This window comes from Calidris pugnax, unplaced genomic scaffold (genome assembly GCF_001431845.1).
Source record: "Calidris pugnax isolate Ruff unplaced genomic scaffold, ASM143184v1 scaffold27, whole genome shotgun sequence".
In the NCBI taxonomy this organism is placed as follows: domain Eukaryota; kingdom Metazoa; phylum Chordata; class Aves; order Charadriiformes; family Scolopacidae; genus Calidris; species Calidris pugnax.
Genome location: NW_015090893.1, coordinates 18,396,049 through 18,419,116, shown reverse-complemented (window position 1 = coordinate 18,419,116; position 23,068 = coordinate 18,396,049). Strand labels below are relative to the sequence as shown.

The 23,068-nt window shown below is 45.0% G+C and overlaps 4 protein-coding genes across 4 annotated transcripts in view; 2 read left to right on the top strand and 2 right to left on the bottom strand.

The window, feature by feature from the left end:
- AFF4 (AF4/FMR2 family member 4) overlaps nt 1-11,527 on the top strand; it is a 72,021-nt gene extending 60,494 nt beyond the window's left edge. The window contains exons 20-22 of the mRNA XM_014947885.1: nt 6,795-6,838; nt 6,965-7,185; nt 7,873-11,527. Of these exons, the coding sequence (XP_014803371.1) occupies nt 6,795-6,838; nt 6,965-7,185; nt 7,873-7,991 (384 nt within the window). The 3' untranslated portion in view covers nt 7,992-11,527. The remainder of the gene's footprint in view (nt 1-6,794; nt 6,839-6,964; nt 7,186-7,872) is intronic.
- A 4,207-nt stretch (nt 11,528-15,734) lies between these two features.
- The window catches only part of SHROOM1 (shroom family member 1), a 59,800-nt gene continuing 52,466 nt past the window's right edge, over nt 15,735-23,068 (top strand). Inside the window, exons 1-3 of the mRNA XM_014947878.1 lie at nt 15,735-15,791; nt 16,147-16,237; nt 19,908-20,041. The gene's annotated coding sequence lies outside the window, so the exon portion shown is untranslated. The remainder of the gene's footprint in view (nt 15,792-16,146; nt 16,238-19,907; nt 20,042-23,068) is intronic.
- LEAP2 (liver expressed antimicrobial peptide 2) lies at nt 15,899-18,194 on the bottom strand. Its single transcript, XM_014947884.1, has 3 exons — nt 18,033-18,194; nt 17,215-17,354; nt 15,899-16,184 (listed from the first exon to the last, which is right to left on the bottom strand). The coding sequence occupies exons 1-3, from the start codon at nt 18,087-18,089 to the stop codon at nt 16,148-16,150; spliced, it is 234 nt and encodes a 77-aa protein (XP_014803370.1). The 5' UTR covers nt 18,090-18,194; the 3' UTR covers nt 15,899-16,147.
- LOC106891403 (cytochrome b-c1 complex subunit 8) overlaps nt 22,225-23,068 on the bottom strand; it is a 1,892-nt gene continuing 1,048 nt past the window's right edge. Inside the window, exon 2 of the mRNA XM_014947883.1 lies at nt 22,225-22,450. Coding sequence (XP_014803369.1) covers nt 22,356-22,450 — 95 coding nt within the window. The 3' untranslated portion in view covers nt 22,225-22,355. The remainder of the gene's footprint in view (nt 22,451-23,068) is intronic.

Sequence of the window (23,068 nt, the reverse complement as noted above, 5' to 3'; positions counted from 1 at the left end):
TTTTTGTTTTTTTAAGGGGAAAAAAAAAAAAAAAAGCCCAAGCCTGAATTTGTTCATTTTTGTCCAGGTCTTCAAAGCCAAGTGCTGTTAAGGAGAAGGATTTGCTGCCGTCTCCTGCCGCCCCGGTCCTGCAGAAAGATTCCAAGCAGGAGCACGGGTCGCGGAAGAGGACGGTCAGTCAGTCCTCATCCCTCAAGTCCAGCAGCAACCTCAGCAAGGAGAGCGGCAGCAAAAGCAGCTCCTCTTCTAAACAGAAGAAGACTGAGGGGAAGGGCTCTGGCAGCACTAAAGAATCCAAGGTAAAGGGTTTATTCTGTAACCACCTCCAGCCTCTTCCTTTGCTTCGCCATTTGACGTGCTCAGTGTGATCTGAACAATAATTTGCAGGTCAGGTTAAAAGGTAATTAGTTTCAGATAAGCATTGTTTCATGCCTTGGAAGTCTATAAATTAGAAAATAATTTGGGAGAGATTGTGGACTACTAATGTTTATTCCTACCAAATTCGTGTGTTAGTGAAATGTGCTTAGTCATCTTCTGATTACAAATGCTGCTTATTTATATTTTAATTTGTTAATAGGAAATATCACTAGAAAGCAGTTTACACAACAGTAAATGGAGCAACAAGGTTACACTTGTCTCATCAGAGCCCTGTATTTTTAGGAGAGCAGGAGGTCGGGCTGTGCCCAGCACTAGGATGTGAAGCTGTAGCTCTTGGTTATGACACTGTGGGACCCCAGCAGATTATATTAACTCCAGCTCAGGAATGTACAGCACTTTCTGTAGTTGGAGTGGAGAAAACACGTTTATAAAGATGGTGCAGAAAATGTTTTTAAGGAGATTTAGGTTAGAAAGAGATTTAGGTGGTAGAATTTAAAAATATTATAGGCAGATGATACTCTTAGGTTACTAAATTGAAATGTGTCTTTTCATCAGTATGTAAATGTGTGTAACTGGACAGAAATCAGCCTGTGAGGGCACCTGGGAGCGTGTTGAATACCTGTGATGAGCAGTTTCTGTTGTGTGGTCAGTTGTGGAGCATGTTCCATTTTGGCCCGTGCTCCAGGCATGGGGGGCTCCAGGTGCTCAGCAGCAAAGCCCCAACTCATTCCGTGGGCTGGAAGACTCCCCCAGTTAGATTTGCAGTCCCCAAAAAGCTTTGAAACAAAGTCTGAAAACGTTCAGGGAGGATCATTGATCTGGGGAGGAGTAAAGCAGCAAGTAAACATCGGCAGTGGCAGAAAGTACCTTAGTCACCGGGGTGGGGGTGGTGAATCTCTGCTCTGGGAGCTGAGCAGGGTGACACCGCCAATGCCCTGAGATTTATACCTCAGATACGCTTAGTCAGCCCTTTCTTAAAGCAGTATCTTCTCTTCCTGTGTGTCACTGTGTGTTTTGTCATTGTGCCTGCAGTACAACGTAGATAGTTCATTGCTTTGCCAATCTGGTGCCTTGGTGACTGCCAGATCCTCCTGATTAGCGACAATCTGATAAACGTAGTTATGAAATACACCACGGAGGTGGCCCTGGGTCATGATAAGTCAAGACAGCAGAAAACACACATGAAGCTGGGGAGTTGTTTTATACTAAAAACTGATTAACTTGCTATTCATGGCATATTTCTAGTGTCTGGTCTTTACGCTGAAGTGTCACGTTGAGCCATGTATAATTTAGGGCAGCAAGGACAGTGTGTTGTGAAGACAGGTAACTTTTCTCCTTGAAGATGATGCTTATCCTTCCAAAATATCTTTTTTTTTTCCCAATGCAAAGACATTCAGCAGAGAAATGAGAAATTGTAAAAATCCTTATGCCCCCTTTGTTAGAGAAAAACAGGGTTTAGAAAGAGTGATATGGGAGATGAGGGAGGGATTTCCTAGAGGCAGGTGTGTAGAAAGCCTCGGCTGCCTGCCTTCCTCTGGAGGGGATCTCCTGGTGTGTCAGAGCGAGGAGCTGATTGTAGCTGCTGGGTCTTCTCTGTGCCAGCGTGAGGTGGAAGCCTCATGGAAGCTGTGTTTTACAGCAAATTGCAGCTAAAGCAGCTGCAGAAGTGACCTTATTGTATGTAATCCATTAAATCACGGGAGGAATTCATACAACAAGGGCTTTTCTTGAAGGCAGAGAAGATTTAACTATTCTTTAAATTTACTATTTGGCAATAATTTTCCTTTCAGGAAAAGATTCTGAACAATGCATCAAACTGCCCTCCTGCGTCTGCTCCCTCTACAGAAAGTTCAAAGTCAAGAAGAGCAAAACTTGTTTTTGATGACAGGTAAGAAGAGCAAGAGGTGCCTTTCCCTTTGCAGGGCTGTGATTGTGGGTGCATAACCACCTCCCTGTGGGGGGGGGGTGCTCCTTTTGCTTCCAAAAAGCTGTTAAGGACAAGCTCAGGCTCTGGAGAGCTGTGCCTTGTTCCTGGGGGGATGTGCCCTGGGCCATCAGCTCTGCAGACAGCTCGGTCTGCCCTCTACCTTCTTGCTGAGCATAAAGGGAGCAGCAAAAGCTTAAATATCTCAGAGTTATTCTGGTTTTAAGTGCTGGTGGGTCCTTTTCACTTCCCAGGACGCTGCTGCTGCCTCTGCTTGTTCTCACCAGAGCCCGCGTCCTCTAGAGGCAGGAGTTGTGGTTGGTGACAGTCGAGAGGAGCCTTTGTTTCTTGAAATCCCAGATCCACAAGAGCAGGATCGGGATTTAATCCTGGGGGGTCAAAGAAAATACCTTGAAAAGAAAATGAAACAAGTATTTTACCGTCTTGTGGAGGCTTTAGGTTTCTCATGTACCAAGTCAAATCTCAGCACAGTGCTTCCTCTTGAAGCATTTCTCTTTGTTGTTCTTTAAATTCACTTTACAGGTAAAATTATGTTTATACTAAATGTAAAAGTAACTTCCTAGTTCAGAACTCTTTGGAAGTGGGCAAGCTGGCTGGCCAGTGCTTTTCTCCTGATAGTTATTCCTTCGGGGAAAAAAAAAAAAAGTGGAGTGGATTAGATGATTAGAGTACCCTGTCAATAGTTTGTGCAGATTTTGTAATTATTCCAAGACAAAACAGGATGAAGGAATTGAGATAAGATCAAATTTCAAAAAAAAAAAAAAAAATTAAAACTGAATGTGTATTGATGCGTAGGAATGATGAGAGACATAATGAGAGCCCTCTGCAAGGGCCAGTAATTGTGCTTTGGAAAGGCGAGATGTGACAACCTTATGGTTACAGCTGAGACAGCGTAGGATTTTGTGAGCCTGGAACAGATTGAACTCATTTTTGACGTATATAATCTTTTTAATATTAACTCTTGCTTTCTAATGACATCCATTTCCTGTAAGTGGACTGTTAAAAAATGTACTTTACAGGTAAAATTATGTTTATACTAAACATATCTTGTAAGTGGACAGTTAAAAAATGCTGATTTCAAATATCTTTAATACAAATAAATTAAGTAAGATAGGGTGGATGGGAGAATTTATTTCAAACTTTAATCAACTCGTAGGTGATATGTTAATATATTGTAATGTCTAATTACAGTTTTATGATTGCTTTCTGCTCACCTAGTCATGGAAGTCATTTAACATTGATTGTCTTGGGTGGCTAAGCAAAAGCAATTAACACCTGGATGTATCTTTATTTATTTATTATTATTATTATCATAATTTTAAAATATTTCACACCCTCAGAACTCCAGTCCTGGAGGTGCTGGATTAATTTGTCCTCAAATTTTGATGTTTTTTTCCTTTCCCCTGCCCATGTTGTTGGTCAAGTGTTTGATTTGCTTGACAATCAAATGCAATAAATTTAACCAAGTCACTTTTACTTATCAACTTGCTTGAAACACTGTTTAGAATTATCTGCTTTGAACTATTTTTAGCAATTTGATCACACCGTAACTAATCCCACTAGTTAACTTTAACAGTTTTATCACAGTAAAAGCTGTACCATAGGAGCTCTTGTAACCTGAGTTAGGCAGAAAAAATGTGAAATTTGACAACATGCAGAAACTTCAAAGAAATAAAAGGAACTGTGGTGTGGGTGGGGCTGAGTCCATGAGTTTGTGTCTCTGTTGCAGGACTTACTCAGCTGATCATTATTTACAAGAAGCAAAGAAGTTAAAACACAACGCGGACGCATTGGTAAGTAAATCTTTCAATACCTCCCCAACGTTTGCAGGTTATACTGGGGTTATGAACTGCTTTTGCCCTTTTGCTGCCCTTCTGTACGGGACCTTTCTTGTTCTTCCTCTCTGGTTTTTGTCCTTACGCGTTTCCTGGGCTCTCCCCAGTCTGACAGGTTTGAGAAGGCCGTGTACTACCTGGATGCTGTGGTGTCCTTCATCGAGTGCGGGAATGCATTGGAGAAAAACGCTCAGGAATCCAAGTCCCCGTTCCCTATGTATTCAGAAACTGTGGAATTAATCAAGTAAGCATTGCAAAGGGCGTACAAACGTCAGGTGGGTGGGGAAGAGGTCTGGAAATCAGAGTTTGCTTTTAGATTTACTAAAGTTTAGCCACCAACTTCTGAAATTTCTTATCGTTCTCTAATAAAACTGGATCACTTACCAGTTCGTTCCAGTTGCTGAGGCTTAAAGTGGTTTTGTGGGGGTTGAGATCCTTTCTGTTGAGGCTCTCGATGTCTCTCTGCAACGTATAACTCAAAAGAAGCAAAATTACTCCAATTACTACCTAATCAGTGTTTAGTTTAGGGTCTGAGAGAGGTTCCTGAAGGGTTGAAGAGAGTTGAACTAGAAATTCATAAGAACGTCAGTGTTTTCTGATTGATAAATGACACTGTAATCTTCATTTTGTTGTTTACCTGATGCCTTTGTTTGCAGATACACTATGAAACTGAAGAATTACTTGGCACCAGACGCCACGGCTGCAGATAAGAGGCTGGCAGTGCTTTGGTACGTGTGCTCGGAACTTCATACGACCCACTGATTAATTTCAGATGCTTTATCTGCATGAAATGCTGTATTACACTGAGTCATCAGGTGTTTCTGAAGCAGATTTATTAGTATTCCACTTGGCTGCATGTAAAGATTAAAGCTGTATAACTGATTACTGTGAACTGGAGGAGAGGGGACATTGACAAGGGCCAAGTCTTTGAAATATTAAGGAAGTGACTAAATTTATGGGGAGTAACTGCAGAAAGGACGGGGGCCTTCCTGTGTACTCCCCCGGGGATGAGTCCACATTTGGAGTGGCTGTGAAGAATTGTCACCAGCCTCCTGGATCAGTGGAATGGCCCCTGCAGCGTAAGGACCAGAACCAGGTGGTGTCAGGTGGAGAAGAAGGGGGAGGCCGTGGCAGAACACGATGGACTCAGAATGTCCTGGCACAAGCAAAAAATCAATGAAACCCTTGTGTAGGAAGCACCTCAGGGATGTCTCCTGAGCTGGGAACTGGTTCTGTCAGCAAGATCTCTGAAAGTTAGCGTTTCAGCTTACGGCACACAAAACTCTGCTTTTGTTTCCTTGAGAATGTAAAGGTGCTTACGGATATTTTGATAGACCTACAACTCGAAACTTGGCAGAGAAAGCTTTAAAAGCACAGCTGGGAGATTTTTGAACTTCACTCAGTTGTGATTAACCTGACTCTAACTGTCCATGTTTTGTTATTCTGTCTTTGGTCAGTCTTCGGTGTCAATCTCTACTATACCTAAGGCTTTTCAAACTGAAAAAGGAAAGTGCATTGAAATATTCTAAAACTCTGACTGAGCATCTGAAGGTAATTGCAGTATTTTCTTAGAATATTAGAACCTAATCAAATTTAAGCTCTACAGCACTTCAAATTCCTGGAGGCAGTTTTCAGACTGCTGCATGGGAACTTGGAATAAACCCTATTTAGAACTGGACCTTGAAAGTATAAAGCTGGGAGGAGACAGCATGGCTGTCATAATCATACTGGTCCCAGCACGATAGCTCTCTATTAATAATTTCATTTAGCTTTTGTTGTCTTTAATAAATTTCGTAGGCTTCAAGGAGGATTTAAATTGGTCTTTCTGAGTTTTCATTGTTTGCAGTGGGATGTTTGATTTTTTTATTATTATTATTTATTTTTTCTTTGTTTAGAACTGGACCTTGAAAGTATAAAGCTGGGAGGAGACAGCATGGCTGTCATAATCATACTGGTCCCAGCACGATAGCTCTCTATTAATAATTTCATTTAGCTTTTGTTGTCTTTAATAAATTTTGTGGGCTTCAAGGAGGATTTAAATTGGTCTTTCTGAGTTTTCATTGTTTGCAGTGGGATGTTTGATTTTTTTTTTTTACTATTATTTATTTTTTCTTTATTCCCCCCATGTGAATTTAACTCAGTTCCTCTGCAACTGATTTAAGGGCTGTCAGGGAACGGAGACCAAGAGACACCTCCTTTGAATTATTAACCAAGATGTTGCAGATGAGAAAAGCTGTTATGATACTTCTGTGTTGTTACTCAGCCCTTAACCTTGGGGAGGGGTAACTGGTGTCTCTGGGTTTCTCTGAAAGTTCCAGCTATTGATACTGAGAGGAAACAGTTCTCAAAATGCAGTGGGATCTAACACTTGGAACAGAGGACTGCTCCAATCCTATATATATTTAGTGGCCTCCTTTGTGTTGCTAAAATAATCCCTTAATTTGTGTCTTAGTAAAAAAGGGTATTTTCCCAAGTTTGAATTTACTGTGATGTTATTCAGAATGTTGGTTATTGCTTAAAAGAAAAACGACAAAAATTAATTTGGTCAAAAATAACCAATTAAATGAACAGATAAAATATAATTAGTTAAAGTATAAACATAAATCAGGTGACAAGTGTCTTTTTTCCCCAAACAGAATTCCTATAATAATTCTCAAGCACCGTCACCTGGTATGGGAAGGTGAGTAGCAAAAGCTGTTACTTGTATTTCTCACTTATAACTAGTTTCCTACGTAAATTTAGAGCGTGATGTGACTGAAGGACCCAGGTTTGCACTTACAATGTCATACTTTTCTCTGGGAAGCAGCAAGCCTGTCGGGATGCCGTCTCCAGTCTCTCCAAAGCTGTCTCCAGGGAATTCAGGAAATTACTCTTCCGGGGCAGCCAACCCTTCAGGGAGCGGGTCTTCGGTGACGATCCCCCAGAGGATCCATCAGATGGCAGCCAGCTACGTCCAAGTTACGTCCAACTTCCTCTACGCCACTGAAATTTGGGACCAAGCAGAACAGCTGTCGAAGGAACAGAAAGGTAAGGGCTGGCGCGGGCGGATTGTGCCCTCGGACGTACCAGGGTGTGCTGAAACACTCCTGGGCTTCGGGGCTTGGAGTTGCAGTTAATGGGGCACAGGATGCTCAAAGTGGGTCTCTGCCTTCAATTACAGTGATATCCCAGCTGCTTGTCTTGGTTTTCAAGGCGGTGCTGGAGATGTCATGCTTCCTACCAGCTGTGCCTTGAAAAAACATAAAAATTTTTGTTGCATCTGGTGTAAGATGCAGAAAGAGGAACTCGTTACCTTTCCATTTCTGAAATTCTTAAGTGAAATGCACATTGGAGGGGAAAGGCCAAGAAAGTTTCACCACGGTTTATGATATTCTGTTTATTCTTATCAACCAGTCTTCTGCAAAAATTGCAAAGGCCAGGTTGGAGGGGGCTTGGAGCGTCCCGGTCTGGTGGGAGGTGTCCCTGCCCAGAGCAGGGGGTGGCACTGGGGGGGGCTTTAAGGTCCCTTCCAACCCAAACCATTCTGTGATTCTGATTCTACAGACATTGATTGCAAAGGACCTTTTTCCTTTATTTTTATCCTTCCGTCAGCCGTCTTTCTTTTCTTCTGTCTTAGTCTAAGAGATTCGGGCTGAAAAGATGGGGAGTTTGGGTGTAATATTTCCCATATATGAAAATACGCGCGTAGTTTAACTTGTCTTTCTGTTGTTTTAGAGTTCTTTGCTGAACTGGATAAAGTTATGGGCCCCCTGATTTTTAATTCGAGCATCATGACAGACCTGGTGCGTTACACCCGGCAGGGGTTGCACTGGCTGCGCCTGGACGCCAAGTGAGATTCTGAACTGAAGGAATGGAAAAAAAAAAAAAAAACAAACCCAAACACGTTTTTCTCGCTGCCTCTGATTTCTCTCCACAACACTGTGTCATGTCGATAAGGAAGACTGCCATAACACATTGCTTAGGTGACACTAAGAGCAAGGATTGCTTCCCCACGTCTCCCATCCTCATTTGTGTTTTGTGTTTTAACCCCGAATCATCTGGTTAATGGACTTCTTCAGTATTCCCGTTTTAAGTTATTTAAATATATTAAAATTTGCTACATATAAAGGTGTAGTTTTGCTGATCTATCCTGGATAGATCATTGGAATTCCAGTCATGATGCATAAATAGTCAGTTGAAATCCTATTTATTTTAATTTTTTTTTTTATTTTAATTTTGAAAAGCCCGGTTTGGGGCAGTTTTTAGCTATTTCTTCCCTAAATTTACCCTTTCGAGTACTTAGCAGAAATTAAACATAGACACTTTATTTAAGTACTTTGTGAGCTTTGTTACTCTGTAATGTCTTGTGGTGGTAGAGCCTGTAAAAGGAACTAGGGTTGGTAGGTTCTAACGTGTAGGGACACCATACTTTTCATGCCTAATGCCTACGAGTCGACTAATAAATGACAACTACAGATTTATTATTGCAGAATTTGTACTAAATAGAAAAATTCCAGATATTCTTCTACGTATTAAGATACTTCATTTAAATGAATTATAAAGAAATTTTTATGGAAAAGTATTTAGCTGGATCTGACTTGGATTGTTTTCAAGGCAGTTTCAAACCGTGGATTAACACTATAACAATCACAAAACATTACAGTAATTAGCATTTGATGTACTATGGCAGTAGTGGTGTGAGGCCGACCTCCAGTCCGGCGGGTGCGATGCGTTACAGGAGAGGTTTCTGAAATGGACAATCTTGTGCTTTTTTTTTCTTTTTCCTTTTTTTTGCATCTCTTCATTTAAAACCCGTTTTGGTTCCTTACTTGGTCATTTTTTTATTTTTTTTTTTTCACAATATCAGTGAGTTTTGTGGTTAAAAACCCAACAGTGGTTAAATTCCTACCAGAAACCATCATTTGCATCTTTTTTCCATTGACTGAGAAACCAGGAATCTGAAGTGGAAGCGGAGGTCTGTGTTTGCCTTCTGGGCTCTGGTGGGTGAGGGACCCGCGGGGTGTGAGGGGGTGGGAGCACCCAACTAGTGCAGGGAGAGCGACTGGTTTTGAGGCAGAATGGGTTTAAAACTCGTGTTTAACCCCGCGTTGGTGAAGGGCCTGGTAGTGTTTGACAGAGCATCATCCTCACTCGCGAGGGAGCGACCGGGTGCGGCGGCGGCGGCTCCCGGAGGCGCAGTTTGGCCGCTCTCCCGGCCTGTAAAACCAAAGTACCTTTCCACGTGAGGTGCTTGTCTGAGCAAAAGGTTTAAAAACGCTACTGCTTTCGGTATTGCTTAGTGCCCCGAACATGTCTGGTGTGCCTTATGCCTTACTTTTAGATGAAGATTTTATGAACTGTTTACAAGATGTTTTACAGCAGGACCAGGGATACTGTATGCAGTGGTCTTCTGCAGTACTGGGGTAAAATTCCATTTCCTTTTCCAAAGCCCTAGCGTCTGTCACACGCGCCCACCTGCTCCTCGTGGTGGTCTCCTTCCCGAGAGTCAAACTCTGAATCCTCTGGAGTTGAGATTTGTGGAATGCTGCTTTTTGTTTTCTCTCCCATTTAACCCTTTTTTTCTCTACCAGATATGAACGTGCATGTTCAGGAAAATTATTGCACTAAATTTTTTTTTAATTTTTTTTTTTTGTGTAGTAGTAGTTAAGTGCCAAAATCACGGCAACCTCGAGAGAAGGAATAGAATTCTACGCTACTTAGTACTGCAGTATGTCCTATGGGCTTTAAGAGTTTAGAAGTTTTGCAAATTAGTAACCTACTAAAAGGTAGCTGCATATTCGTAGAGCTTCCTTTGCGTTCCAGCGTGTTTTTGTACTTCCAGAAAAGCTTTGCTACGTACGGATCCACACATGGTGAACAGACCTGGGACTTTTTTCCGCGACAGCTGAATTGACCTGTCGGGTCTGTTGGAGCATCCTTTTTATTGAATCACTGTGCGAGGTCACGTTTCTGTTCGTGTTTGCTGTTGGAGACAGAACTCTGTACCCTCAAACCCCGCATCTCGGTTAATGGGACACTGTCAACTATTTTTCCTTTAATACTCTAAAGTGCCTAGCACACTTTTGACGCTATATAAAAAAAAAACAACAAAACCTTCTTAGAAGTTGCATTCCTAGTTTATTTTTTGTGTAGCGCTGCACTAGCCAGCATGGCTGAGTCTTGGCTTGCTCCTTTGTGCACAGGTACCATTGCTCTTGGCAGGAATGGTCTCATCTCTGGGAATTATTTTATTTTTTTTCCTTAACTAGAGTCCCACAAATACCTTTTGGTGTCACGCGAAATTGGTCTCTTCAAAATGTATCACTTAATCCCCAGATCAGCGGATCTTAAAAAAAAAAAATTGTCTTCGGTGCCCAGAAGACTTTTTACATCGTGTCAAAATGTGGACCTGAGCCTGTTGAAAGTGTCCCACCCGCACAGTGTTCTTGTGGTAAAATCCCCTCCGGAGTGCTGTCCCGGGTCGTCCGTCTGTCCGGGAGATACGCAGTTAATTGTTAATTGAAAAGAAATGCCTTATGCATCTGTGGCTATTTCAAACCGAGAAATCTAAATTTCGCATTTCCAAAAGCATATCTTAATTTGGGATTTACCATGGTTCCCGACAGAAGAGTTAGGTACTTTGTCAGATTTCATGGCTAAATTAACGCCAGTACGTCACAGGCTTCCAGCCCTCCCTCAGAGTGGGGGGGGAACGACCCAAACCCCCCCCTGGTTCCCCGCCAGTGACGGGGGGATCCCCAGCTCCCGCCTTCCCAAAGGATTCCCTGCAGGATCCTGCCTTCGATACATATCGAGGCCGTAATTCGAATTCCCTCGCCGAACAACGCGGTCCCAGTTGGTGAATCTTAAAAATGGCTTAATCAGACTAGGCTTGCTCAGAGATCAAAACTATTTGAATTTGCTGACAAACGTGCAGGTTCCGAGGTGATGAGGTGCAACCGTTTTATAATTATATACAAATCTTCAGGACACCAGAGTCAAACAGCCCGAGGCTCTTATTTTGATTAGAAACTATTAGCCATAAAGCAGAGCATATGGATGGCTCTTCTTGGCTTTTGATGGCAGTATGCAATTTGTATTGTATGTGTCTTTTAATATATATGTATATATATATGAACTCAGTCTGTCCAAAGTATATGTTATACTTGTTTTTAGATTATGGTGCAACTGACTATATTGATATATTATTTATTGAGTGCTGAATCGCCATCTTATTGGCGATAAATCTTGCATATTATACAGGAGTGCAATGTATATTCCTTTAGATTACTGAGGCTTGATTGCTGTGATAACGAAAAAATGCCCTAAAATGTATTTATGAATGGCCCCAACATACAGAGAGTCAGGACTTTATGCAGAAAAAAAAAAATAAATGTAGCGCTTGCCTGGGGCAAGTAAAATAAAGCCGTAGGCAGATAATTATGTCGTTTGCCAAAATGGCAAACCACTGGAGAGAGAGAGAGAGAGAAAGAGAGAGAGAGAGAGAGAGACTACCTTTGCTGTATTTAAAGTTTCATTTACCACACAGGTATTTGCCGTCACTGCAGTGTTTGTGCCGAGGCAGATGCGAAAGGGCCTGAGCAAGTCAAGTTTGAATTACCCATTGGGGAGCAAACAACTTCCAAATTCTTAGAGATTTCTGACAAATCCTTTGGTCGGGGTTTCCCTTCCTCCACCTGGTGAATCAGTGTTACGGAAACCCCCCCTGTTTCCGAGCAGCAGAGTTCATGCCGGACATCTCTGCACCTCGAGGGCAGCCAGAGCTTTCAGTGGCCACCTCAGCCCCATCCACGGCTGTTCCAGGAGATGATTCCCTGAGGAGGGAAGCTCAGGGCAGCCCCAGCAGTCAGGGAGGGGGGTGTGTGTCTGGCTCCTCTGCTTTCCGAGGGCAGGGTGTGTGTGGCCGCTGGGGAGGGGGCTCTGTCCTGGGGAGATCCTGCCCCGGGGGCTCCCTGGCCCTCAGGAAGGTGCTGGGCTGAGCGTAGGGAGCGATGGGACACCTCGCCGTAGGCTCTCTCCACGTAAATGCTTCACCTCTTTTGATTTCATCCCTAAAAGCTGGTGGAAACCCACCCGCTCCGGGCGCCTGGGAACACAGCTGTCCCCCCCCTCAGATTTTATATGCAGCCCTGGTGTTGGGGGGCACTGGGGGGGACAAGGGGACTCCTGCCGCGCTGGGTTTAGGCAGCGTCGGGCGTTCCTCACCCACAAACTCAGCTCTAAGGACCAGGCATGACTTTTGCAAGCACAGTTCCTGACATTTATATCTGGTCCCCCCTTTTAAATTGTTTTAAGAAATTTTGTATATGGAGGATAAAGTGCTTATATATTTATTATTAAAAAAAAAAAAATCCTTTATCTTATTTGAAATTATTATTTGGTGAAGAAGGGTGGTTTTTTTTTCTTTCGGGGGAGGGCGTGTGGGTGGGGGAAGGTAACTTTTAACCTGTCACTTATAAACGAAGCCCTTATTACTCACCCAGAAAGGTACTTACTGTTCGTAACTAATGGGATGTCTCTGTTCTATGCTTTGTACACGACGAGTCCATGTGTTACATTTTTGTTTCTATCAAAATATTTAGGCATCTGTCTTCAACCAAAACCTGAGAGAAAACAAACTGTGATTTTATTTGTTGCAATACATTTGAAATTTCAAAGGGTACTTTGGGGCTCAAAATTAGGATTTCTAAGTCAGTATGTGCATTTCACGTAATAAAGCTGTTAATGGTGAGCAAAGTATTATATACTAACTAGATTTTTTCCACATCTGTATAGTATATTCTATGTATTTTGTGGTATTGAGATTATAGAAAGTTTAGTGTCTGAAACATGCGTTTAATGTGTATTTTTAAACAAATTTATGGCAATTAAAATATTTGGAGAAAAGGGTATCACATTTCAATTTGTAAAGATCTTTTTAACTACTGTGTCATTAAAATGCTTTGTACAATGCAAAACTGTTATACAAATCTTCAGGACACCAGAGTCAAACAGCCCGAGGCTCTTATTTTGATTAGAAACTATTAGCCATAAAGCAGAGCATATGGATGGCTCTTCTTGGCTTTTGATGGCAGTATGCAATTTGTATTGTATGTGTCTTTTAATATATATGTATATATATATGAACTCAGTCTGTCCAAAGTATATGTTATACTTGTTTTTAGATTATGGTGCAACTGACTATATTGATATATTATTTATTGAGTGCTGAATCGCCATCTTATTGGCGATAAATCTTGCATATTATACAGGAGTGCAATGTATATTCCTTTAGATTACTGAGGCTTGATTGCTGTGATAACGAAAAAATGCCCTAAAATGTATTTATGAATGGCCCCAACATACAGAGAGTCAGGACTTTATGCAGAAAAAAAAAAATAAATGTAGCGCTTGCCTGGGGCAAGTAAAATAAAGCCGTAGGCAGATAATTATGTCGTTTGCCAAAATGGCAAACCACTGGAGAGAGAGAGAGAGAGAGAGAAAGAGAGAGAGAGAGAGAGAGACTACCTTTGCTGTATTTAAAGTTTCATTTACCACACAGGTATTTGCCGTCACTGCAGTGTTTGTGTCGAGGCAGATGCGAAAGGGCCTGAGCAAGTCAAGTTTGAATTACCCATTGGGGAGCAAACAACTTCCAAATTCTTAGAGATTTCTGACAAATCCTTTGGTCGGGGTTTCCCTTCCTCCACCTGGTGAATCAGTGTTACGGAAACCCCCCCTGTTTCCGAGCAGCAGAGTTCATGCCGGACATCTCTGCACCTCGAGGGCAGCCAGAGCTTTCAGTGGCCACCTCAGCCCCATCCACGGCTGTTCCAGGAGATGATTCCCTGAGGAGGGAAGCTCAGGGCAGCCCCAGCAGTCAGGGAGGGGGGTGTGTGTCTGGCTCCTCTGCTTTCCGAGGGCAGGGTGTGTGTGGCCGCTGGGGAGGGGGCTCTGTCCTGGGGAGATCCTGCCCCGGGGGCTCCCTGGCCCTCAGGAAGGTGCTGGGCTGAGCGTAGGGAGCGATGGGACACCTCGCCGTAGGCTCTCTCCACGTAAACGCTTCACCTCTTTTGATTTCATCCCTAAAAGCTGGTGGAAACCCACCTGGGCGCCTGGGGACGCAGCCATCCCCCCCCCTCAGATTTTATATGCAGCCCTGGTGTTGGGGGGCACTGGGGGGGACAAGGGGACTCCTGCCGCGCTGGGTTTAGGCAGCGTCGGGCGTTCCTCACCCACAAACTCAGCTCTAAGGACCAGGCATGACTTTTGCAAGCACAGTTCCTGACATTTGTATCTGGTCCCCATTTTGTATATGGGGGATAAAGTGCTTATAAATTTATTATTAAAAAAAAAAAAATCCTTTATCTTATTTGAAATTATTATTTGGTGAAGAAGGGTGGTTTTTTTTTCTTTCGGGGGAGGGCGTGTGGGTGGGGGAAGGTAACTTTTAACCTGTCACTTATAAACGAAGCCCTTATTACTCACCCAGAAAGGTACTTACTGTTCGTAACTAATGGGATGTCTCTGTTCTATGCTTTGTACACGACGAGTCCATGTGTTACATTTTTGTTTCTATCAAAATATTTAGGCATCTGTCTTCAACCAAAACCTGAGAGAAAACAAACTGTGATTTTATTTGTTGCAATACATTTGAAATTTCAAAGGGTACTTTGGGGCTCAAAATTAGGATTTCTAAGTCAGTATGTGCATTTCACGTAATAAAGCTGTTAATGGTGAGCAAAGTATTATATACTAACTAGATTTTTTCCACATCTGTATAGTATATTCTATGTATTTTGTGGTATTGAGATTATAGAAAGTTTAGTGTCTGAAACATGCGTTTAATGTGTATTTTTAAACAAATTTATGGCAATTAAAATATTTGGAGAAAAGGGTATCACATTTCAATTTGTAAAGATCTTTTTAACTACTGTGTCATTAAAATGCTTTGTACAATGCAAAACTGTAACTGGAGAAACTAAGTTTAATAAATATCAAATAGATTTTCTGTATTAAACTTCAAACCCGCTGTGCTGGTGTCTGTCGCGTGGCCCTTCTCCCTCCAATTACTTTTTTTAAGCAGAGTTTTATGTGTCTGTCGCGTGGCCCTTCTCCCTCCAATTGCTTTTTTTTAAGCAGAGTTTTATTTTTTTTTGATCCCAGTGCTTTGTGTTTAACAAAAGGCAAAGAGCATCCAGTCGTATTTGTGTCCCACACTTGTTGGTGTTTGTCTAATCAAAAGTGACTTTGTTTCTTTTAGCCCCCCCCAAGTTAACATGCAACTGGTCGAAAGTGGATTTTGATCAATTTATTTTAAAACGGTAGGTGCTTCGGTGGCAAAAGTCAGCTCAGGACACTCTTTGAAGTAAGTTTGATTAGAAGTCATTAAAAGTAAATCCTTTTCCTCCCCGTTATCTCTGGGCGTGTTTGGGATATCGGCGTGGCTATCGGCATTATCACTTTGTTTGCTCCTTCTTTCTACCAGGGCTGTGTCGGAGGAGCTGGGACTGAGGAGGCGGCTCATGGGCTTTCTGTGCTCGCCAGGGTGAAGGAGAAATGTCTAAAGTCCAGGCTGAAATAAGCACTTCTCCATCAACGGCCTGACCTGCTCTCACCATACACTCTGCTCAGAGGATACAAGGAAAACCAAGGTGGTTTTGCTGAATACAAATTTTTTAATTCACACCTTAAAAAAATAATAATATATAGATATATATATATATAATGTGAGCCATTACAAAAAAACCCAAACGAAGAGGAGAGGCAGAGTCCTTTTATTGAGCTTGGCCAGAGAGTTGTCCTGAGGCATGTGCTGCAGAGCTACAGCCCTGGCTCGGAAACGCTCTCCGGCTCTTTGAAGTCCTTTTTGGCAGTTCGTGTGACAGAGATGTGAGATACACTTGTTGCTCCAGTCACCGTCCTAGTTTTTTGAATGGCCAATAAATATTTGAGAGCAGAGGGGAGCACGGGGAGCAGTAACAGTGATGGGTGTTCTCCTGGCGACAGGTCACTCCGAGGCAGTTCTGAGGAAGCAGCGGTTCTTCCTGGAAAACAAAACAACCATCAGGCGCCGCCGGATCTGGGGACACATCCTCGGGTATGTCCTCCAAGGGGCTCCTCTTGCCATGGAGCTGGGCACATCCTGTTCCCCTCTTTATTCACTTTGTTTTCATTCATTTTATATTTGTTACGCACTATGGAAACCCCTTTCTGTCCCAATCCCCACAGCGGCTCTCGCGATTCCGCTCCGTCAGGGGGACAGGACCAAACGATGGGTTTCAAGTTGGCCAGAGAAGCTGTGGCTGCCCCTTCCCTGGAGGGGTTCAAGGGCAGGTTGGGGGGGGCTTGGAGCAACCTGGTCATGGGCAGGGCAGGGCATTGGAACTAGATGATCTTTAAGGTCCCTTCCCACCCAAACCATCCTGTGATTCTATGAGATGTGTGTGAAACAGCAGCCTGCCTGCCATGGCCTCTTCTATTTGCACATGGTAGAAATTGGATATATTCTACCTTGTCTCCTCTTTCTGGTGCGTGTGCGTTTGGTGCCACACACCATCAGTTTTCAGTCACTAAGCAGTAATTTTAACTCATCAGCTTAAATAGGTGTGGTTGGACAATTTGCTTGTGCTCATGAGAACTAAATGGTTTTTGATATTTTATCTGTCTTAAACTATGAGCTTAAGTAATCACCTTAAAGTGATTAATTTAGGGTAAGATACTGCTTTTAATTGGTAGGTGCTTCCAAGTGAACAGTATTGGCTTTAAAAAGGCTTAATTTTAAGGTCTTTAGGTGATTACCTAAAAGCTGTCTGGCATCCCATAGTCTTCTTGTGAATGACAGGTTATTTTGGGTTGCGATGAAAGGACTAAGGCCCGTAATCAAGGGCACGTGGACTCTGCTCTGTTTGCACTGCTTACAAAAGAAGTCTAGATCTATTGCCCCATCCCTCTTCCTGGTATCTTCTTCTATGCACGGAATTAATTCTGTGTCTCGTTTGGGTGAGAATAAGCGGGAAACTTTCCCTACAGGGTATAACCCCAGTCTGTCCCTGCGCGTCGGGGCGGCGGCGTTACCTGCAGAGCATGGTGATGCACTCGCTGTTGTCCCTGCAGGAGGCTCCTACAGGTCGCAGGGAGACCCCTCTCCAGAAGGGTGTCATCCTCCTCTGCCGGCTGAGCTGGGGCTCCCGGGGGGGCAGGGAAGCACAGAGCGTCTGGAACAGAGTGATCCCCACACGGTCACAACCTCCACCCCGCGGGGGCTCAGTCAGACCCGTCCCCAGCTCCACAGTCTCAAGGGAGAAACGTGAAATCTTTCTCGTTTTCACATCCTGGCACACTCTGTTAAAGTATAAATTACTTGTATCCTAACCCCAAAGAAGTAGTATAAAAATTAACTATGTTATTTAATCTTCTTGGGAGGGAAGGCAGAACGACTTGCTAAATTACATCTGTAGTGATAGGATGGGGGAAGGGTTTGACCCTGCAAGAGGGGAGATGGAGCTGAGCTGTGGGGAAGAACTTGTTTGGTGTGAGGGTGGTGAGAGCCTGGCCCAGGTTGGCCAGAGAAGCTGTGGCTGCCCCATCCCTGGAGGGGTTGAAGGGCAGGTTGGAGGGGGCTTGGAGCAACGTGGTGTGGTGGGAGGTGTCCCTGCCCAGGGCAGGGGGTGGCACTGGGGGGGCTTTGAAGTCCCTTCCCACCCAAACCATTCTGTCATCTCAGAGTAATCCCGTATTCCCTAGGCAGTTACTCTACTTTTTATGACGTTGAATCCTCTAGGAGATCCCTACTGTCACCTCTAACTCCTGCCAGTTATTCTTGCAAATCCTAACACTTTTTATTAACTGCCTGAGCATTTAAATTAACGCCTTAAATAGTTCCCCCTGGTTACCTGGCTGAGCAGCAGTGAGCAGAGCAGTAGGGCTGCCATGGCTTTCCAGGAGCGCATCTTCCCGCTGCGAGCTGTCACTTCCACCGCGGGACCGGCCGTGGGAGGAGGAGGAGGGAGGAAGAGCCCCAAATAGGACTTCCCAAGCTTCGGCTAGATTTTTATAGACTTCATTCTCTTATCGTTGCATCAGCTGTCAGTTGTTACAGGAACAAAGGTCGTTTCGGAGCAAGAGGGAATTACCAAGTTAGCATCTGCTGAAGTGATCTGGTTCAAGGCCTGTCTCTTTAGCTAATGATTTACTCTCCTTCCACTTGTACTTTGTCTGGTGGCTTTACCAGATGTGCCAACTGTTCCTTTTTTTAAAACCTACCTAACGTGTTACCAGAACTCCCCGCTGTATTTGCAAGCAGGAGGGTGTTTGGCCCAAAGTGTTATGGTAAAGATCAAAAGCCATAACCCTATTTCGCTTCCGCGTGGCTTTGAGTTTGTCAGCCAGGGGGCAAGCTGGTCTCAGCGGCTCATTTGGGGCAGGGAATCCCGCTTGGGATCCTGCTCCTCGCTCTTGGTACGGGAAGGAATCACCAGGAAGTTGCTTAACCTTCCTTTCCACGCAGATGGCACTTAAAAAAGCAGGTGTAATACTTTGCAGATGGGTTTTGGAATGTAAAAATATGTTACGTGTGATAAATAATAGATCTGTTCTGCCAAGGATCCTGATGTGTAGTTGAAGATGGTGGTGTCTAGAGAGCTAACCCCCAGGGTTACCCCCCCGAGGTTAGCTAACCCACGAGGCTTTTCGGGAGCTGAGTTGCTCCACGTGGCCAGAGGATGGTTTCTTTAGAGCAGTCTGCTGCTGGACCCACAGAGTCACTCACCATTAGCCTGCTCAGAAGTGCCAACAGCCCCCACTGATGGGGACGGGCAGCTTGTAATTAAGAGGAATCTTAATTTTTTCCATTGTGAAATGAGACTGCGACAGCCCAAAGAAACGAGTGGTTAAGAAGGCCTAGGTGTTACCTCTCCTTATAATTCTCTCAGCTTTCAAACACGGGGGTAAGGAGGGGGAGCGTAGCCTGAGGTCACTGGTCTGTAAATGCTCCTTGCTGGTACCCACTCTTCCTCCTCCTCCTCTTCCTCCTCAGCTGTGAGATCTCATGCCTCCTGCTCCCGCATCCCTCCCGTGAGTGCCAGGGCTGCCGGGTACCGGGTTTCTGAGATTGCAGAGTAACATAATAAAATACCAATTTACTTGTGGAAAGTACCCAGAGGCTTCAGAGCGCGCTGTGTTTGGAATTGCTTCAAGTAGGAAGATGCTGTATGAAATAACAAACTGCATTTTAGCTGAATTGGAAATAGAACTCTGGATCTAACCGCTGCTGTGATTGCTTGATACAGAGGCCCAAGTGCCAGCGTGGAAGGCCAGCTACTTAGATTAAGATAGTGCCAAGCTGTCAGGTTCCCGTCTGCAGGTGATTACCCCGCAGCCCAAGCTGCACTGGAGTAAATAAAACCCCTTTGCATCCTATTGTTGACAGCCGCTAGTGGGAAATTTGTTCCTTTCCTCCCGTGGTTCTTACACTCTTTCCTCTGCCCTGTTTGTCTTCCTTCCCTGCGAGGAGGAATCAAACCCCTTCGTTATTTCACCTCCCTGGGGCTTACGGAGGGAAGGAATCGGGACGGCGGCACACAAATAGCTAACTTGAATGTTTCATTTACATTTGGCTCCAAATGTAAATGTTTCACCTCCCTGGGGCTTACGGAGGGAAGGCATCGGGACAGCGGACGGCGGCACACAAATAGCTGAACTTGAAGGTTTCATTTACATTTGGCTCCAAATGTCTCAATTGTTTTTCCCATTAATTCCTTTCTTTACAGGTCTCCGAGCTCTAATTCCTGCTGTTTCCACTGGGAGAGGCCAGAGAAAGCGAGAGGCAGCAGCGGTTTTGCCGCCTCCCGGGGAGGACGGGAGCTGAAGCGAGCGCTCTCTGCGCCTGCCAGCTTTTGGGGAGGTGAGACCAGTACTTTGTGACGACACGTCAAAATTGTTCTCTGGCCTTCTGGGTTCCTCATAGCATCAGCATATTTCTGTCTGGCAGCAATCTGTTTACTCTGGGCAAGAAACTGGGGGAAAAAAAAAAAAAAGAGTAAAACCAAACCAGCTGTTTCCATGTTACAAGCCCAGCACGACAGGAAAATGCCACGGCAAAGACGTTACGACAAACAAACAAACGACACAAAATGTTGCTCTGTTGCCACTTCTGACATTTGGGAAAGGCAGAACAGGAATTAATGAGATGATTGAAAAATTTTCAGAAGCTTTGTTTGGATTCTGAAATACCCACTGGCCAAAATCCCAACCACCACACGTCCAGCAGGAGCCACCCCTGCCAGTGTCCATCCCCCTGCCTGGTGGGAGGCGCGGGGGCAGAGGAGGCAGAGGAGGGAAGAAGGCTGCGAGGCCAGCAGTGGAGCCAAGGCTGAGGAGGCACAGTTTGCCTGTTGGCCACCACCTCTCTGGGCTGCGGTGCCCGTGGGGGTGAAGGTGCCGCGCTGTTGACAGTTCAGACAGGGTTCAGGTGCCCGTGAACGGGGGCAGAGACCTCGCGAGGGGACTGAGACAGCACTGTGTGCCTTCAGCATTGCTGCCAATACAAACTGCCTGGAAAGAACTATTTTACTGGAGCTACCCGGGTAGAAATTCCTATGTTGCTCTCATTTAGGCTACTTGTCAGCTGCCGGGGGTGCTCTTGGAGGCCAACTCAGCAGGACACGAGCAGAGCTTGGAATAAAGTCTGCCTCTAGATGTCTTTGCCAGCTCTCGCAGCTGCAGCAGCCCCTTTCCTGCTCCCTGCTCGCTTAAACTGCCCAGAAAATGCCACCGAGCTGAAACGTGGAGTTAAATTTAAGCCCAGAATATTTTTAGCACAACCTGGAGCACGGAGTGACTTGTGCTACTCCTGTTTATACCAACCTTGGACTGTGCTTGGAGTAAACATGAGCGGTAGAACAGCCTAAAACCAAGCTTAAATGTTTATTAAGAGACCCAAAAGCATTTATTTTTATAGCATTCAGCTATTGAAATTGCACACCCCCCTCCTAACTTCTTGACGTGGGCGACTGAGCATCGTTGTCTTCCAGAGAGCCCAGCCCTGGGAGAGCAGCACAGGGAAACGTCACTCCTGCCCCTGGATAAGATAAACCCTCGGTACCAGCTCCAGGAACAGCACGACAGGAGATAAACGCGTGGCTCCGCGCAGGGCATGAGCCTCAGACACTCGGCTCAAGGCTGAAAGGACAAAAAAAAAAAGGGGGTAGAGGAACCAGCCAGATGTTCTGGACTTTGACCAGTGAAGCTTGTTTGTACACTTGGAGCCACGGGGTGAATTTGTCACATACTTAAGTAAGTTTACTAAACACTTTTTAATCACCTCCAGGTATTAAACAGCCTTGTTTCTCCTGGTAGTTACCAAGAAGAAACTTCTGCTCCGGCCTTTAACACTAATTAGATATCAGAGTTGTAGTTAAGCATCTGATTAACATTACTAAAGATGCTAACTAGGTAATTAGTATCACAGAGCCATAGAACAGCCCAGGCTGGAAGGGACCTCAAAAGATCCCTTTTTTTAGGAAGGGAGCCCAGATGACGTTATCCAATACCCCATTTGGTCACCAACACCTCCCAGGGAGGTTGTTCCAGTGATTGATTGTTCTCCCAGAGAAAAAAAAATCCCTCTCTTACAGGGAGGTGCAATCTCTGCTGGTGCAGACTGTACCCACTGCCCCACGTCTCCTGGCCGTGAAGGGGGAGCCTCTGTGTGGGGCTCGAAGTCCAAGTTCAGCCCCAAGCCATCAGCCAGCTCTGGCCGCTGCGGTCAGTACCAGCAGAGGTGGCCTGTTTGGTGTTCACAGGTACCAAGGTTAAAGGAAAAAGCAGTGGCCAGGGATGGAAAGGGATGGAAAGGCAAAGGGAGCAAGGAGCCGTTATTTCAGTCACCTCCAGCTGACGGCAGCCCCGGGGACACCGAGAAACCCCTCACAGAAACAGGAGCCCCAAAAGGCTGGAAACGCTCCGAGATGGGGGAGTTGGAGCAGACAGAACTTTAGCCCGATTATCTCCCTGCACAGAGTGAACCAGACAGAGATTTGCTGCCACTCACCTTAAAGCATCTCAAGACACAGATTTCACACAAAGTCATGGGACAAAGTTAAAGTTTATTATTAGACAAGATTTATCTCCCCCTTTATACCCTTCTGGTCATGTGAAGGAGCTTAGCAACACCACGCCGATAACGCAGGGACGTAACAGTCTCCTTATTAAGTCGATTACTGGTCGTTTTCATAGTCAGCAGGGTTCTTCCTCTTCAGCCTCTCAAACTCTTGTGTTCCCCAGGAGTAGAGGAGATAGGCTGCCACGAAGGCTGGAAAGGGAAGGGGACACTCACAAGTGACACTGCAATCAGCACAGAGCCACTCGAGCCACTGGGCCTCTGGGACAAGAGACCATGGTAAACACAGGTCACACTGCACAGACAGAAGGGTCAGGGCTAGAAGGGACACAGGTCACACTGCACAGACAGAAGGGTCGGGGCTGGAGGGGACCTTTCAGATCATGGGGTCATCAGTCATCAACCCAGCACTGACCAACCCACCACTGACCCGTGTCCCTCAGCCCCACATCTGCCCGGCTTTGAAATCCCTCCAGGGATGGGGAATCCAACACATAGAATGGTTTGGGTGGGAAGAGACCCCAAAGCCCCCCCAGTTCCAGGGATGGGGAATCCAACACATAGAATGCTTTGGGATGGAAAGGACCTTAAAGCCCCCCCAGTGCCACCCCCTGCCCTGGGCAGGGACACCTCCCACCAGCCCAGGTTGCTCCAAGCCCCCTCCAACCTGCCCTTGAACCCCTCCAGGGATGGGGCAGCCACAGCTTCTCTGGCCAACCTGGGCCAGGCTCTCACCACCCTCCCACCAAACAAGTTCTTCCCCACAGCTCAGCTCCATCTCCCCTCTTGCAGGGTCAAACCCTTCCCCCT

Excerpts from the sequence above, each read along its gene's own strand:
- LEAP2 (XM_014947884.1), bottom strand. The coding sequence starts at position 18,089 with ATGCGCTCCTGGAAAGCCATGGCAGCCCTACTGCTCTGCTCACTGCTG. Across the intron at positions 17,355-18,032 it reads GCTCACTGCTGCTCAGCCAG|ACGCTCTGTGCTTCCCTGCC; the intron begins GTAACCAGGGGG and ends ACTCTGTTCCAG. Across the intron at positions 16,185-17,214 it reads TGCATCACCATGCTCTGCAG|GAAGAACCGCTGCTTCCTCA; the intron begins GTAACGCCGCCG and ends TTTGTTTTCCAG.